Raw genomic sequence first — 12526 nt, 5'->3', positions numbered from 1 at the left:
ATTCAAATATCTTGATTTTAGTGGATAACTTTGCAATGATATAGTGCTTAAGCACGAATAGGTAGTAAATAATATACAATAACAATATTTTCATTGAATTTTGACTTGGTCATCAGTAAATCCTTTCCCTACCCCTCGCAAAAGTTCTTCCCAATTTTCAATTATTTGGAATAATTTTGCATATTATCAAAATGGCTTCAGCAGCTTATTCTACTATCAAGTTATTTGCTGGTGGGTAACAGTTTCTGTCTCTATTTATGTGTGATAGTGATCAGATACTGATAAAATATCACCCATTGTTAGGCTCTTCTCATCCTGAATTAGCTCATTTGATTGCTAAACGATTGAGAATCCCACTTGCCAGAGCCAATATAACACAACCACCTTCTGGAGAGACTAAAGTTACAATCACAGAGAGTGTAAGGGATTATGATGTTTATATATTGAACACGGTGAGTAATCTGGTCGGATCCTAACCTAACAAATCAGAGAGAAGAGATAAAGCTAAATACAATATAATGTAGGGTGCTGGAGCTGTTAATACCCATCTTATGGAATTGTGCATAATGATACACGCATGTAAAGTGAGTTGGAGGAGAACTGTATTACCAAGGGAATTAAGAAATGAACTTATGAGTGTACACACTTAGATCGCATCCGCAAAAAGAATTACAGCTATAATTCCTCATTTCATGTATGCTCGACAAGATAAAAAAGATAAATCAAGAGCACCAATTACTGCTAAATTAGTAGCAAATATGCTTAGAGAAGCAGGTTGTGATCATGTTATAACTATGGATTTACACGCTTCACAAATTCAAGGATTTTTCGATGTACCAGTGGATAATCTTTATGCTGAACCTTCAATGATACAATATATGCGTGATCATATAGATGTTAAAAATTGTGTAATTGTTTCACCAGATGCAGGAGGTGCTAAGAGGTGAGTTAGGAGTTTTTTTTTGTTGTGGTGCTTGGTTTTATTCCTTTGAGAATCTGTTTGATAAATTGACGAAAATGAAATCATATAGAGCAACATCAATTGCAGATCGATTAAATATAGATTTTGCATTATTTCATAAAGAAAGAAAAAAGGCAAATGAAGTTTCAAGAATGGTTTTAGTAGGTACTGTAACAGGTAAAATTGCAATTTTAGTAGATGATATGGCGGATACATGTGGTACATTAGGATTAGCTGCAAGAAATTTATTAGAAGCAGGCGCAACAAAAGTTTATGCTTTTGCAACTCATGGAATTTTAAGTGGACCTGCTATAAAAGTAATAAATGAAAGTGGAATGGAAAAATTAGTTATAACAAATACAATACCTCAACATGAAAATACAGAACAAACTAATAAAATTGATGTTATTGATGTTAGTCATGTTTTGGCTGAAACTATAAGAAGAAGTCATTTCGGTGAATCTGTTGTAAGTCCAAATCTTCCCTTTTTTGAGTATTCTTTTATGAGCCTTGGTTATTAATGATAATTGTAATGGATATAGTCATATTTATTCCACGAAGTTCCATACTCCAATGGTATAGCATAGAAAGGAAGAAGTTATTTCATCTTTCGATTTAAGAAGCTGGATTGAAGGAATTGAAGTCGCTCATTTCATCATACCTATCATTTTGTATATAACATTCCTTCCATCCCTTTCACAATACCATATGTTAAAACATTATTACTTCAACGCATGAACATCACCACAAAAGGCGCATATATACGGTATCCATCTAATCATCTTGTTCTTCTTTACTATAAAATGATGCAATGAATGAAAACAATGAAATTTAGAATACATTTGAGTCGCAATGAGAAAGGTACTGAATAAGCATATGAAAGTGATCGATCAGATTAACCCGAAACGGAAATTTGAGGAAATTTTATCAATTATAACTGTTCAATCGATAGATCACGAGGGCAAAGACTTTGTCTTCAAATAAAAGCAAAGGTGTATGCATCAATAACACTTCCTTCTCATATCAGTATTATTAAAAAATACTGAAATATACCCCATTCCTCGTTTGATAAGAGGTGGATTTAAATGATCATTAATTCCGCTCAACAAGCATAACCTGACAAGCACGTCAACCGGTTATCTCCTTCAATTTTATCAATTTCAATTATTTTACAAATCATTTCCATCTCTACCTTTGACATTACGCATACAAATTTAGACCATTCTGACACACATATAATTACACCATTCCTTTCTATCTTCGAAGAAGGGAAGTATACAATTCCTTCTTCTTTTGACGTCAGCCATCAAGATAAATCGGTAAATTCGGATCACAAGTTATACTCAAAGGCTAAGCAAATCGATTTATAAGCTAAGAAGATAAGACTTGAGAAATATTATACGATATGAATTTAGCTCAATTTATCAACAACATATATCGTCTATAAATCACAATTTGAATCATCGGATTTTCATCTTTCAAAATTATATCGCATCTAATATTCGATAAGAATCAACATGCCGGCAGAACCGAAACCATCTAATTCAAGTACGGCAGGATCTTCTTCAAGTACAACGATAGCAGCAGGAGGTGGTAGTAAAAAACGTTCTTTAGCACCTAAAAGAGGTGCAATAGCTTGTGTAAGATGTAAAGAACGTAAAGCGAAATGTGTACCTGCTCCACCTGGTACAAGTCCTGTACCGACTTGTACAAATTGTTTAACGGCAAAGAAAGAATGTGTTTATCTTGAAAGAACTCCAAATGAAATTTTTTTACTTGAGTGAGTCTAAAACTGGCTGTGAGATGAACTCTTGAGGAATCATGCAGCCAAGATGCTTCGATTCACTTCCTATGTGGGTAAAATCAGCTGACCATATTTGTCCACTAAATTCACCAGATATGTCTCTCAGCTCGAGGCAAGATGCGCAGCTTTAGAAGTGGAAATACGGAAATCTAATCCTTCTTCATCATTCGCTTTGGATCATATTCAGATACCAGCAGAAGCTAGATCAGCAGCGGTGAATAAACTCAATCAAGTTTATCCTCCACCGCCGACTCAACCTGATCTCGGATTAACGTCTACCACAGCACCTATATCAATTAACAGCAATAATAATAATTCGGTGGAAGTCAAGGTCGAAGAAGGTCCGTCTAGCGTACCCTCGACAGGAAGTGGTGGACCGGAATTAACGGTAGATGGTGAAGAAGATGAACAGGATTTGGCACTTGGTATAGGGATGTTAAGTCTCGGTGGAGGGGAAGAACCGGTATATGTTGGACCTAGTTCTGGAATTAATTGGGCTAGAGTATGTGCAACGTGAGTGGTTTTGATACAGCTTCCTCACCGACGGAGTGATCATTGGCTGATGGGTTGATATTTCTGCCGATCGTAGTGCCTTACGAAGACCCAGAGAAGCAACTCAGCCTCGTTCTCACCTATCGCGATTCTCTTATCTTGCACCACCGGAATTAGCTTCCGTACAATCCGCACTAGAATACACTCTACATCATCCTACACCCCCCTTGCCGCCGCCAGCTCTGGCAAATCATTACTTGGGTTTAGTATATGAACATATCCAAGCTCGATATGGATGCTTTGATTGGACAGTGGTGAAGAATTGGCACGAGAATCGTCAGGCTATATGTCAAGGAAGGCCTCTTTGGGGTGTCGGTACGGGAAATGATGAGAGAAGGAATTTAGCAAGCTTCTTTCTATGGTTATGTTATGGGTATGGAGCTAGATTGAGTGAAGATGAAAAACTTGAAGGAGCTGTATCCCATGAAGTGAGTCTCATCGCTCTCTTTATCGCAGTTTTCATCCAGAAAGATTGAGTCATTGATCCATCTAAAACCATTCAGGTATACTATAACGCCGCTGTAGCATGTTTATCAACCCTTACCTCCCATCATTCCCTTGCCACCGTCCAAGCCTTGGTTTTGTTGATTATATATGGGCTTCGTCACCCCACCGCAGAAGTGTCTGTTTGGCAAGTCGGTGGATTGGCTATGCGTACCGCTGTGGAGCTTGGTATGCACCGACGCTTAAGATCAAGGAGTGAGCGTGAAAAGGATCCAATGAGGTACGAGATGAAGAAAAGGGTCTTTTGGGCAGTCTATACTCTTGATCGGTAAGTCAAACTTGTCAACGATTCGATTCACAGGTCACGTCCAGAAGGATTAGCGAAATCTGATTATCTACAATTTATGACAGGATGATGGCTGCTCAGCTAGGTCGTCCGGCAGGTATACAAGATCGTGATATAGATGTAGAGCTTCCACTCAACGTAAACGACGATTTCGCCGATGCGAAAGCTTTATATGCTATGCAGAACCGTCAAATTGAGTTGATGAATCGTCGGAGACCAGGTGATGAGTACGACAAAGGTTATGGGCCTGTATCTTCTGTAAGCCTGATTCCCGTATCGATTCATGCCCTCCTGCTAATCCGAACGCCTCAGATGACTTCCGCCATCCACAATATACGGATGAACCAGCTCAAGCAAATGATCACGTACGTCTCAATGTCCTCATGCGGATGTGCTACAGGACGGTAAGCTAATGTTACCCATAGCGATGCGATATATCGACTTGATAAACCCTTACGACCTCGAGATCCCGATATCAAGACGGGCGACCCGGAGCGACAGTCGTATGATGAGGTTGATGAGCTGCTTAGAAGACTTGATTTATGGAGAGCATGTCATCCACAACCAAAACAGGGTGTACCCATGTTGCCACACGAACAGTGGGAGTTGGAGTATCATAACGTAGGTCGCAATATTATTCTTGCCAAGTTTAAGCTTACAAATGTTGTCGTAGTGCGTCCAGCTGCTCTTGAGACCCATCGTGGCTAGCTGTAAAGCTGCAGGAAGATACGTCACATTGTGTCTTGACTCAGCGGCTGCATTGTGCGATGTGAGTTTTGATGATTTTATTTCCCCTATGTCACATAGCTCTGACTGATCAGGATCTTCAGACGCAATACAATTACCTTCAACCACCTGTCGTACAATCCAAGTTATCCACTTGGCGATTTTATAGGTTGTTCCTAGCCGGTCTTACGCTTCTTCATATAATTACTACCTTCCACCCTTACTTGTCAGAAAACGATAGGCAGAAAGCTGAAAATGCGATTAGGAAGTGTCAATCTGCTTTAGGGGTATTTGGCTCGAAGTTTAGAGCTGCAAGCAGACATGAGGGGCTGTTTAGAGAATTAGTCGGTGCATGGGAGAATGGCATGGGTACGGTTGGCACATTAGAAGGTACGACAAAAGACCTAGGAAACGATGCTTCTGGCAGTCCTGGACCTGGACCTGGATTAGCTGGAATAGGAATCGAAAGTACAGCCGAAGAGATGATCGCGAGATTATTCGACATTGAACCCACACCACCCTCGATGACCTTTGATGATCCACCTGGCAAAATTCAATCCTACTCGAACAACTGTCATCCAAATCAACAGCCTTCTTCCAGCACAGATTTTTCTTCATCTTCTACCATCGGTAATCACACCAACAGTGCTCATGATTCAGGACAGGGATACGAGCTCGCTCAACCACAGTCTATTTCTACACCTCAACGCAACACGTTATTGCCGAACCCATTCACTAGTCCAATCACAAATAGGGATTACAACAGTAACAACAACCATGAACACGGCTTGAGTCTAAGCTCAGGAATTTTGAGCGGTAGTTTTCCTTCGCATTCTCAATCCCCCTTTCTTCAGCAACAATCCAACTCTTCATATTCTTTACCGCAAGCTTATCAAAAACAATCCGGACCATCGTTATCGCCACTTCAGCAATCTCATCACGTTCACGGCCAAGTTGGTGGATTGCAAAGTACCGATGATTGGGCAAGTATGTTAGGCGAAATGGGTGGTGGAATGAAAGATGACTTCTTCTCTTTGATGTCTTCTTTCGGATTAGAAACTCATACTCAAACTCCTATGATCACATCGGAAACATCAGATCCAATATTTGATTTTTTGAATTCTCCTCCAAATCAAATTTCCACTCCAGCTACTAATACCTCATCAAACCTACCTCACAATCACAATAATCCCCAAAACCATCAATCAGGATTTAGTAATAACACGAACACTAATACTCATACAATATTTCCTGGAAGTGGTAATAGCGGATCAATATGGGATATGAATAGAAGAGATAGTAATTTAGGCATGAGTGATTGGGCTAGATTGTTTGATGGAGTACCTTCTTCAACTCATCATTTACATACGAACATGCAACAGAATAATCAAAATCAACATGATAATCAAGGACAAGGATCTGGCCAAGGTAATGGTATCGGTAATGGTAGTGGTAGTGGTACTGGTAATTGGGGACTATGTTAAATATTGTAAATTTGTTTACGTGTATCATTGTACAACTTTCATCACTCGGATGGCTGTATGTATCATCATTGTCAATTTCTACTAGTCCCACTGCGTGACTATCATGAGACTTTGCATTGGTCCCTCACAATTTTTGACAAGAATGACAATGATTCTTCAATGGATAAATCATGCCTCCACTTGGGATTATGCCAATTCGCTCGCTCGAGAAGCTGACTTTCAATTTCGTTAACATCGTTATTGAATCTTCTTGAACTATTATCATACTTCATATTGATAGTCAAAAAATCATATCCTCTGAATCGTACCCCCTAAAGTGAATCTTCGGAATTCTCATTGTTCAACTCAACAATTCATCTACAGAATCGCCAGGAAATCTAATACGATAAAAGGATAATGTCAATAATTCGACCATTTGATCCTACTGATATATTAAAATTTAATAATGTAAATTCAGATGCATGGACAGCTACTGTGAGTCCTTAATTTAACAAAAAAATTTTAAGTTTTGGGTAATAATATTCAGTTTGAAATTATAGTATCATAATGGATATTACGCTTCATATACTGCTCAATGGCCTGATTTTTGTTTAACTATAGAAGGTTCATTTGATAAAACAATAAAAGCTTATAGTGAGTTTGAGTTTGAGTTTGAGTTTGGAAAAACAAAACTTGTCACTAAAAATATATCAATTCAAGCTAATTAAATTAAATTTGATTTTGAAATTGTTTTTTATTTTTTGAAAAAATAGTGATTGCAAAACATGAACCACCTTCACCTGATCCACAACATCATGGTCATTTAACAGCATTATCAATTTCACCTGAATTTCGTTCTTTACATTTAGCAAAAACTTTAATGAATTTATTAGAAATTTTATCCGGTTCAAATCCTAGATTAAAACAAAATGATCATAATCATGATCATTCAAATTGTAATGGACATCATGATCATAATCATGATCATATGAAAAATGAGATTGAAATTAATAATAATAATAAAGAGAAAGAAGAAGAAGAAGAAGAAGAAGAAGAAGAAGAGAGAAGTAAAGGAAATATAGATGGAGTAAATGCTTGGTTTGTAGATCTTTTTGTTAGATGTAATAATACTAGAGCAATTGAAATGTATGAAAAGATGGGATATAGTGTTTATAGAAGAGTAGTAGAGTAAGTTCATTTGATATTTTTTTGAATTTAAAAGATTTATTGATCAGTTTTATCCCGATTAGCTATTATCATGGAATGGAAGGAATAGGCTCAACAAGAGATGAATTAGATGGATATGGTAAGTTCTATAATTCTCAGGTCTGGGTATTCGACAAATGATGCTGATCATCCTATTTCATACTTTGTAGATATGCGAAAATCAATGCCGAAAGATACTGTAAGTGATAAAATAGCTCTTTAAACTCGACTGCCGACTAATATATGGCTGAAAATTAGACAAAACGATACGTCCGATCGAATGGAAAAGATATACTAGTTTCACCTGATCAAGTTTGGGCATAAATCAGGAGAGGAATTAAAATAGATTAATATATAGTTGTAAAGTAGTACACAGGGCATGTACATCTCGATACTCGATTGTATCATAAGCTACAACAGAAGGTATGGAAGCGGTTTGAGCTATGAGAAATATCCAAACCATTCAATGGGAAGAATAGATAGAGAAGTCCATTTCCAGCGGCAACGACCTCGAACTATTCCCGACTCTAAACGTGAATGTTCCATGGGGGATCTTCCAAAGCTGTTGTTTGACATCCCAAACCGATAGATCTTTCTTTCGCTAGTAGAACGGGATCGGCATTACTGTATCAGTACCGTTGTCATGTCTAGGTGGGGTTTATAATGTGAACACCACATGAAAGGATTTACTCACAAGAGGAAATTCAAATGTAGCTATCTGACCCACTTCGAGATACTTCTTACCATATCCTCTCATATGTTTTGGTGGTTGTTCTTTCTCACTTTCAGGGAAAGACATATACTGAATGTCGAATACCAATTCCATTTAATAGCTGAATATCGTCGCGATTTGATATAGCTTATGATTGACACTTACAAGTTGAGGAACTTCCGCTCCAGGTACTTTACCTATATTCGTCACGTTTACTCTAGCCACATACTATATTGCAAAGGCACCTTTTCAGCCATACATAGATCACACAGTGAGGAACATGGAAGGACTTACCAAAGTATCGTATAATCCTGCCTGACCTAAATACTTCTCATTGGTCTTTTGTATACTATCTTTGTCTTTCTCATATCGCTCAATAATATCAAATCCAGAAAACTCGAAATTTGTATAGCTACCCTCAGGATAGCCTCATTAGCTGTATAATAGGTAACTAACAACAACTGTTAATGCTTGCCTTAATCCAAAACCAAATTCAAATCTTGGTGCAATGTGTTGCTTGTCGAACCACTTGTAATCTATAGCTAAACCTTCTGCAAATTTAGATACTGGATAATGACCTTTACCCTATTAGGTGATAGCGGTTTCCAGAGGAGTCAAGGAGTGTGATCATCAGTCAAAATGGGAAGAACAAGAGCAAGGGCATGATCACTCACCATTTTCCGTACTATATTATCTGTCGGCCAATCTTTGGGTGACTTACCCATCGTAAAAGGTAGCTGAATCCAATACAACATTAGCGCCATAACATCGACCTTGGGTAGGATGAGGACACTCACTTTGGCTGAAGGATTGACATCTCCCCATAATATATCAACAAGGGCATTTCCGGTCTCTTGCCCTAAATTAAGCATAAGCTATTGACTTACTTGGCCAAACATCTTCATGGCGAGCTTACCTGGATACCCAGCAAATAAGACAGCTCCTATCTTGGGCAAATCAATCTATCTCATCTCGTATCAGTCGAACATCATCTCAATCTTACGATTGAAGAGAAGGAAAATCAGCTTACCCAATCTTCAACAATGACTTGTCCACCAGCGTGTATGACAACCACAACTTCACCAGCGCAATTCTTCTCCACATGCTTGATCAAATCTTCACCCTTCTTATCCAGTTTTAGATGTTCCCTATCCCAACCTTCGACCAGGAAGAGAGAAACAAATACAAGGCAAATTTCAGATTGATAAGCTATCCATCCCATTGAGCCGTAATGCGCTGAATCATCTTGCAAGACATGATCAACCCTGATGCCGTTTTGTCTTGCCCTCAAGGAGATAGCTTCTATCGGAGCGGCCTGTCACACAAGATTAGCATTTTACCCATCAGTCGAAAGAAATTGACGTACAATATAATCCGCATAAGCAGCCCCAGATCCGCCACCTATAGTGACTGTACCATTCCAATATCTTCTTTTGGAATTTACCAAGCAAAACAAGTCCGGCCCACAACCACTCAAAGTAGATGGGTAATCGGCATCTGTGCCGAAAACACCGATTCTTCTAAGACTTCTCAAAGGCAAAACACCGGAATTCTTCAGCAATCTGGATCGTTAGACAGGTAATTAGCGGATATAAAGGCACAGACACGTTAGCTTTTGGAGAGCTCACATAGTGGACTCTGCTGCTACCTTCCTTGCGTATATTGCATTGTCTCCTCTGACATCAACATGTTCATTCTTCCACGTATGACCATTGACCTCTTTCTTGTCGGACAGATCGTATTTCTGATAATTGATCTTCGGATAATAGATATGCTGCTTCGCAGCATACCACGGCGTGAGGATCCTGCAATGTATGATCAGCTTTACATCTTTACCTGAAAAATTCAATAGAGATCAGCTGACCTATGGACCATATCATCTAACCTCGATTCGGTGATGGACCCCTTTTTGATAGCTCGTAGCAGTCTTTGTCCATCTTGAGCGGATCCAGCTGTCAGCGTGTCTCGGGGACACTAAAAACTGCTGTTCGAGCTCACAGTAGTATTCCCCCGGCAGCTCCATATCCATGCCATTTAGTACAGAAGGTATTGTGGAGTGTGTGGCTCCGAAATCACTCTACACCATTGACTATCAGCTTCGCCAAAGTCCATCCGATAGCAGTAGCAATCACCAGAACGCTAAACACGCAGGTCATCAGTCATTTGACCTTTGAGTCTGAAAATCTTATTCACTCACAAGCCTTTGAATCCTAACTCATCTTTCAACAGTCTATTGAGCGCATCGTCACTCTCACAAGCAGCAGTGCCGTTAATCTTATTATATGAGCTGTTTCCTCCCATATTATCAGCATGGTGTTATGAATTAAACTCGAACCTGACAAGACTTACCACATAACGGCTCCGGTGCCTGCTCGAACCGTTTCGGCGAAACTAGGCAGGTAAAGCTCTTTCATCGTCTTATCTACTGATGTCATTAGTCTATACCTCGATGAAACAAGATGTAGGATATGGGAACTCACCATCAACTTCACTTGATACGTCCTTACATCCTGTTCTTCCACCCTCATCGTCTAGCGGACCAACACATACAGGTTCTTGCTCATACAGAATATAATGTTTTGCACAAGTGATCAGACCAGACTCTTGCATACCTTTGACGGTCAGGAAGGACAAAGTGGACGATAAGTATGGATCCGGCGTGAAGGCTGCGTGCGGATAGGTTCACTATATTCAGTAAAATGTGAGTGCATCTAATGGAACGGCTTACCTTCCCAATTACGCCCTGCATATGGTCTGCCTAGAATCCATCAGACTTTGGAGAATGATTTATATATGAGTTGAGGTTGAGACGTACGATCTGCCCAACGGACCTCCAGTCACCTTTCTTTGATTTAGCTGAGAATATTAAGCTCTCTAATAACTCCATACTCACAGGTCCAAGTTGAACATTTATACCTTTTCCTCTGAATTCTTTCCCTATCCTTCTTGCTCTTTCTTCGACAAGGTCTCGGTCAAATGAGGCGGCAGCTGTGAATTCCGATGGCCACTGAGTAACAAAATCCGTATATCTTGGGCCGGAGGCTAATAATTAATATCATTAATTCTTTGATTGTATGTAAACTGAAATAGCAGATGAAGCAATATCCTCACGTCCATCATTGAAGCATAACCCTGGAATATTTAGCCTAGTCACACCTCCAGAATTAGCTTGACATGGTCCGGTTACAGCCGTAGTGAGGTTCACCTAAAATATCAGTGAACTTCATAATCAATTTAAGAATCAGACATTTCAGCATATTACATACTTTTTCTTCTATCGTCATATGCTTTGTCACTTCTCTAGCATTTTCAAAAGCTTCTGACCATGCTCCACCATCTGTAAAAGGACCATGGTAGGCTTTAGAAGCGCTTTGCGGGTTATCTGAAAATATGAGGGACGAAGGTATAAAGGGTGAAAGGGTCAAAAGTGCATTTTTGAGCAGCGACCACATGGTGGGGTGCAAAACGACTTGGCGTGTTGGCAATGGCCGTGATGCGCATTCACAATGTCTCAAGCAGGGTGCTTGGGGCTTTCAATCTCTCTGTTGAACTGGATGAACAATCCTGTTTATCTTATCAATCCTCAAGGTAATTTGATGAAGACTCGCGCAACGTCATAATGATCGGTCCGGCTATCTCACACGCTTTAAGATCCGACGGGTTCAATTTCCCTCAATTCCTGTACCACACATACACACACGCTAAAACCATTCTTTCGATGTTTCAGTGTACATCAAAACCGCAATGATCGTCCAACAAATACAAATCGACATTTTAAGCCAAAAGTACAATTTTTAAGTTCTTTCATTCCAATTTGACAAGTACTGATGATCACTACAACAAAAAAACTACAGCACCCGGGATTCCCAAGTGGTCCCCCACCTTGGTACTAACCGAGCGATATCCAACTTAACTGCGGGGAGCAGACGGGACCCGGTGCTTTCTGGATTCTATGGCCGTAGATGAAAAGTGCTACTTGGGGTGCCGATAATATCTCAACGTTGGTGAAAGAATTGATGGTACCTTCATCATTTGTGCCTGTTGTGTGGCTTTGAACTCCTCTTGTAGGGTTTGAAAACGCTAAAACAATCAAGCTAAGTATTCTCCGACAGCTGACTACAATAATCGACAGGCTTTCTGCGCTCGAGACTGAGAGGATGGTCAGATTGGGAGTCTCAGTATGAATATAAAGGTATCACATCAAGTGTCCCATATTATTTAAATACGGAGAATACATCATTCCAGGTATACTAGAAGAACAGATAAAATAAGGCATTATGTTTTACTCTCTGAGAAGCAGCCAAAAGCGAAA

At 39.5% G+C, this 12526-nt stretch overlaps 4 protein-coding genes and 1 non-coding gene across 5 annotated transcripts; 3 read left to right on the top strand and 2 right to left on the bottom strand.

The window, feature by feature from the left end:
• Positions 1-191: 191 nt before the first annotated feature.
• On the top strand, positions 192-1548 carry I206_105424 (uncharacterized protein; the record flags this gene model as incomplete). Its single annotated transcript, XM_019155416.1, has 6 exons — positions 192-231; positions 304-452; positions 525-584; positions 651-943; positions 1032-1428; positions 1504-1548. The coding sequence occupies 6 exons, from the start codon at positions 192-194 to the stop codon at positions 1546-1548; spliced, it is 984 nt and encodes a 327-aa protein (XP_019011570.1).
• A 930-nt stretch (positions 1549-2478) lies between these two features.
• I206_105423 (uncharacterized protein) lies at positions 2479-6317 on the top strand (the record flags this gene model as incomplete). The annotated part of the gene is made up of 9 exons (XM_019155417.1): positions 2479-2741; positions 2859-3278; positions 3355-3745; positions 3821-4089; positions 4173-4365; positions 4420-4472; positions 4533-4728; positions 4781-4876; positions 4938-6317. The coding sequence occupies 9 exons, from the start codon at positions 2479-2481 to the stop codon at positions 6315-6317; spliced, it is 3261 nt and encodes a 1086-aa protein (XP_019011571.1).
• A 396-nt stretch (positions 6318-6713) lies between these two features.
• Positions 6714-7826, top strand: I206_105422 (uncharacterized protein; the record flags this gene model as incomplete). The annotated part of the gene is made up of 6 exons (XM_019155418.2): positions 6714-6791; positions 6857-6950; positions 7070-7484; positions 7547-7602; positions 7673-7701; positions 7761-7826. 6 exons carry the CDS (start codon positions 6714-6716, stop codon positions 7824-7826), a joined length of 738 nt encoding a protein of 245 aa, XP_019011572.2.
• A 139-nt stretch (positions 7827-7965) lies between these two features.
• I206_105421 (uncharacterized protein) lies at positions 7966-11666 on the bottom strand (the record flags this gene model as incomplete). Its single annotated transcript, XM_070203116.1, has 21 exons — positions 7966-8103; positions 8197-8304; positions 8380-8442; positions 8509-8626; positions 8690-8799; positions 8889-8951; positions 9012-9073; positions 9131-9176; positions 9245-9529; positions 9581-9776; positions 9843-10019; positions 10079-10151; positions 10213-10289; positions 10412-10501; positions 10564-10636; positions 10695-10880; positions 10943-10968; positions 11030-11055; positions 11108-11256; positions 11326-11419; positions 11481-11666. The coding sequence occupies 21 exons, from the start codon at positions 11664-11666 to the stop codon at positions 7966-7968; spliced, it is 2346 nt and encodes a 781-aa protein (XP_070059217.1).
• A 394-nt stretch (positions 11667-12060) lies between these two features.
• Positions 12061-12175, bottom strand: I206_105420. Its single transcript, XR_002021927.2, has one exon. It is a non-coding gene; the product is annotated as a 5S ribosomal RNA (ribosomal RNA).
• Positions 12176-12526: the final 351 nt, after the last annotated feature.

This window comes from Kwoniella pini, chromosome 7 (assembly GCF_000512605.2).
Source record: "Kwoniella pini CBS 10737 chromosome 7, complete sequence".
Taxonomy (NCBI): domain Eukaryota; kingdom Fungi; phylum Basidiomycota; class Tremellomycetes; order Tremellales; family Cryptococcaceae; genus Kwoniella; species Kwoniella pini.
Note: the sequence above shows the minus strand (reverse complement) of the source record. Positions and strands in the feature narration are given on the sequence as shown.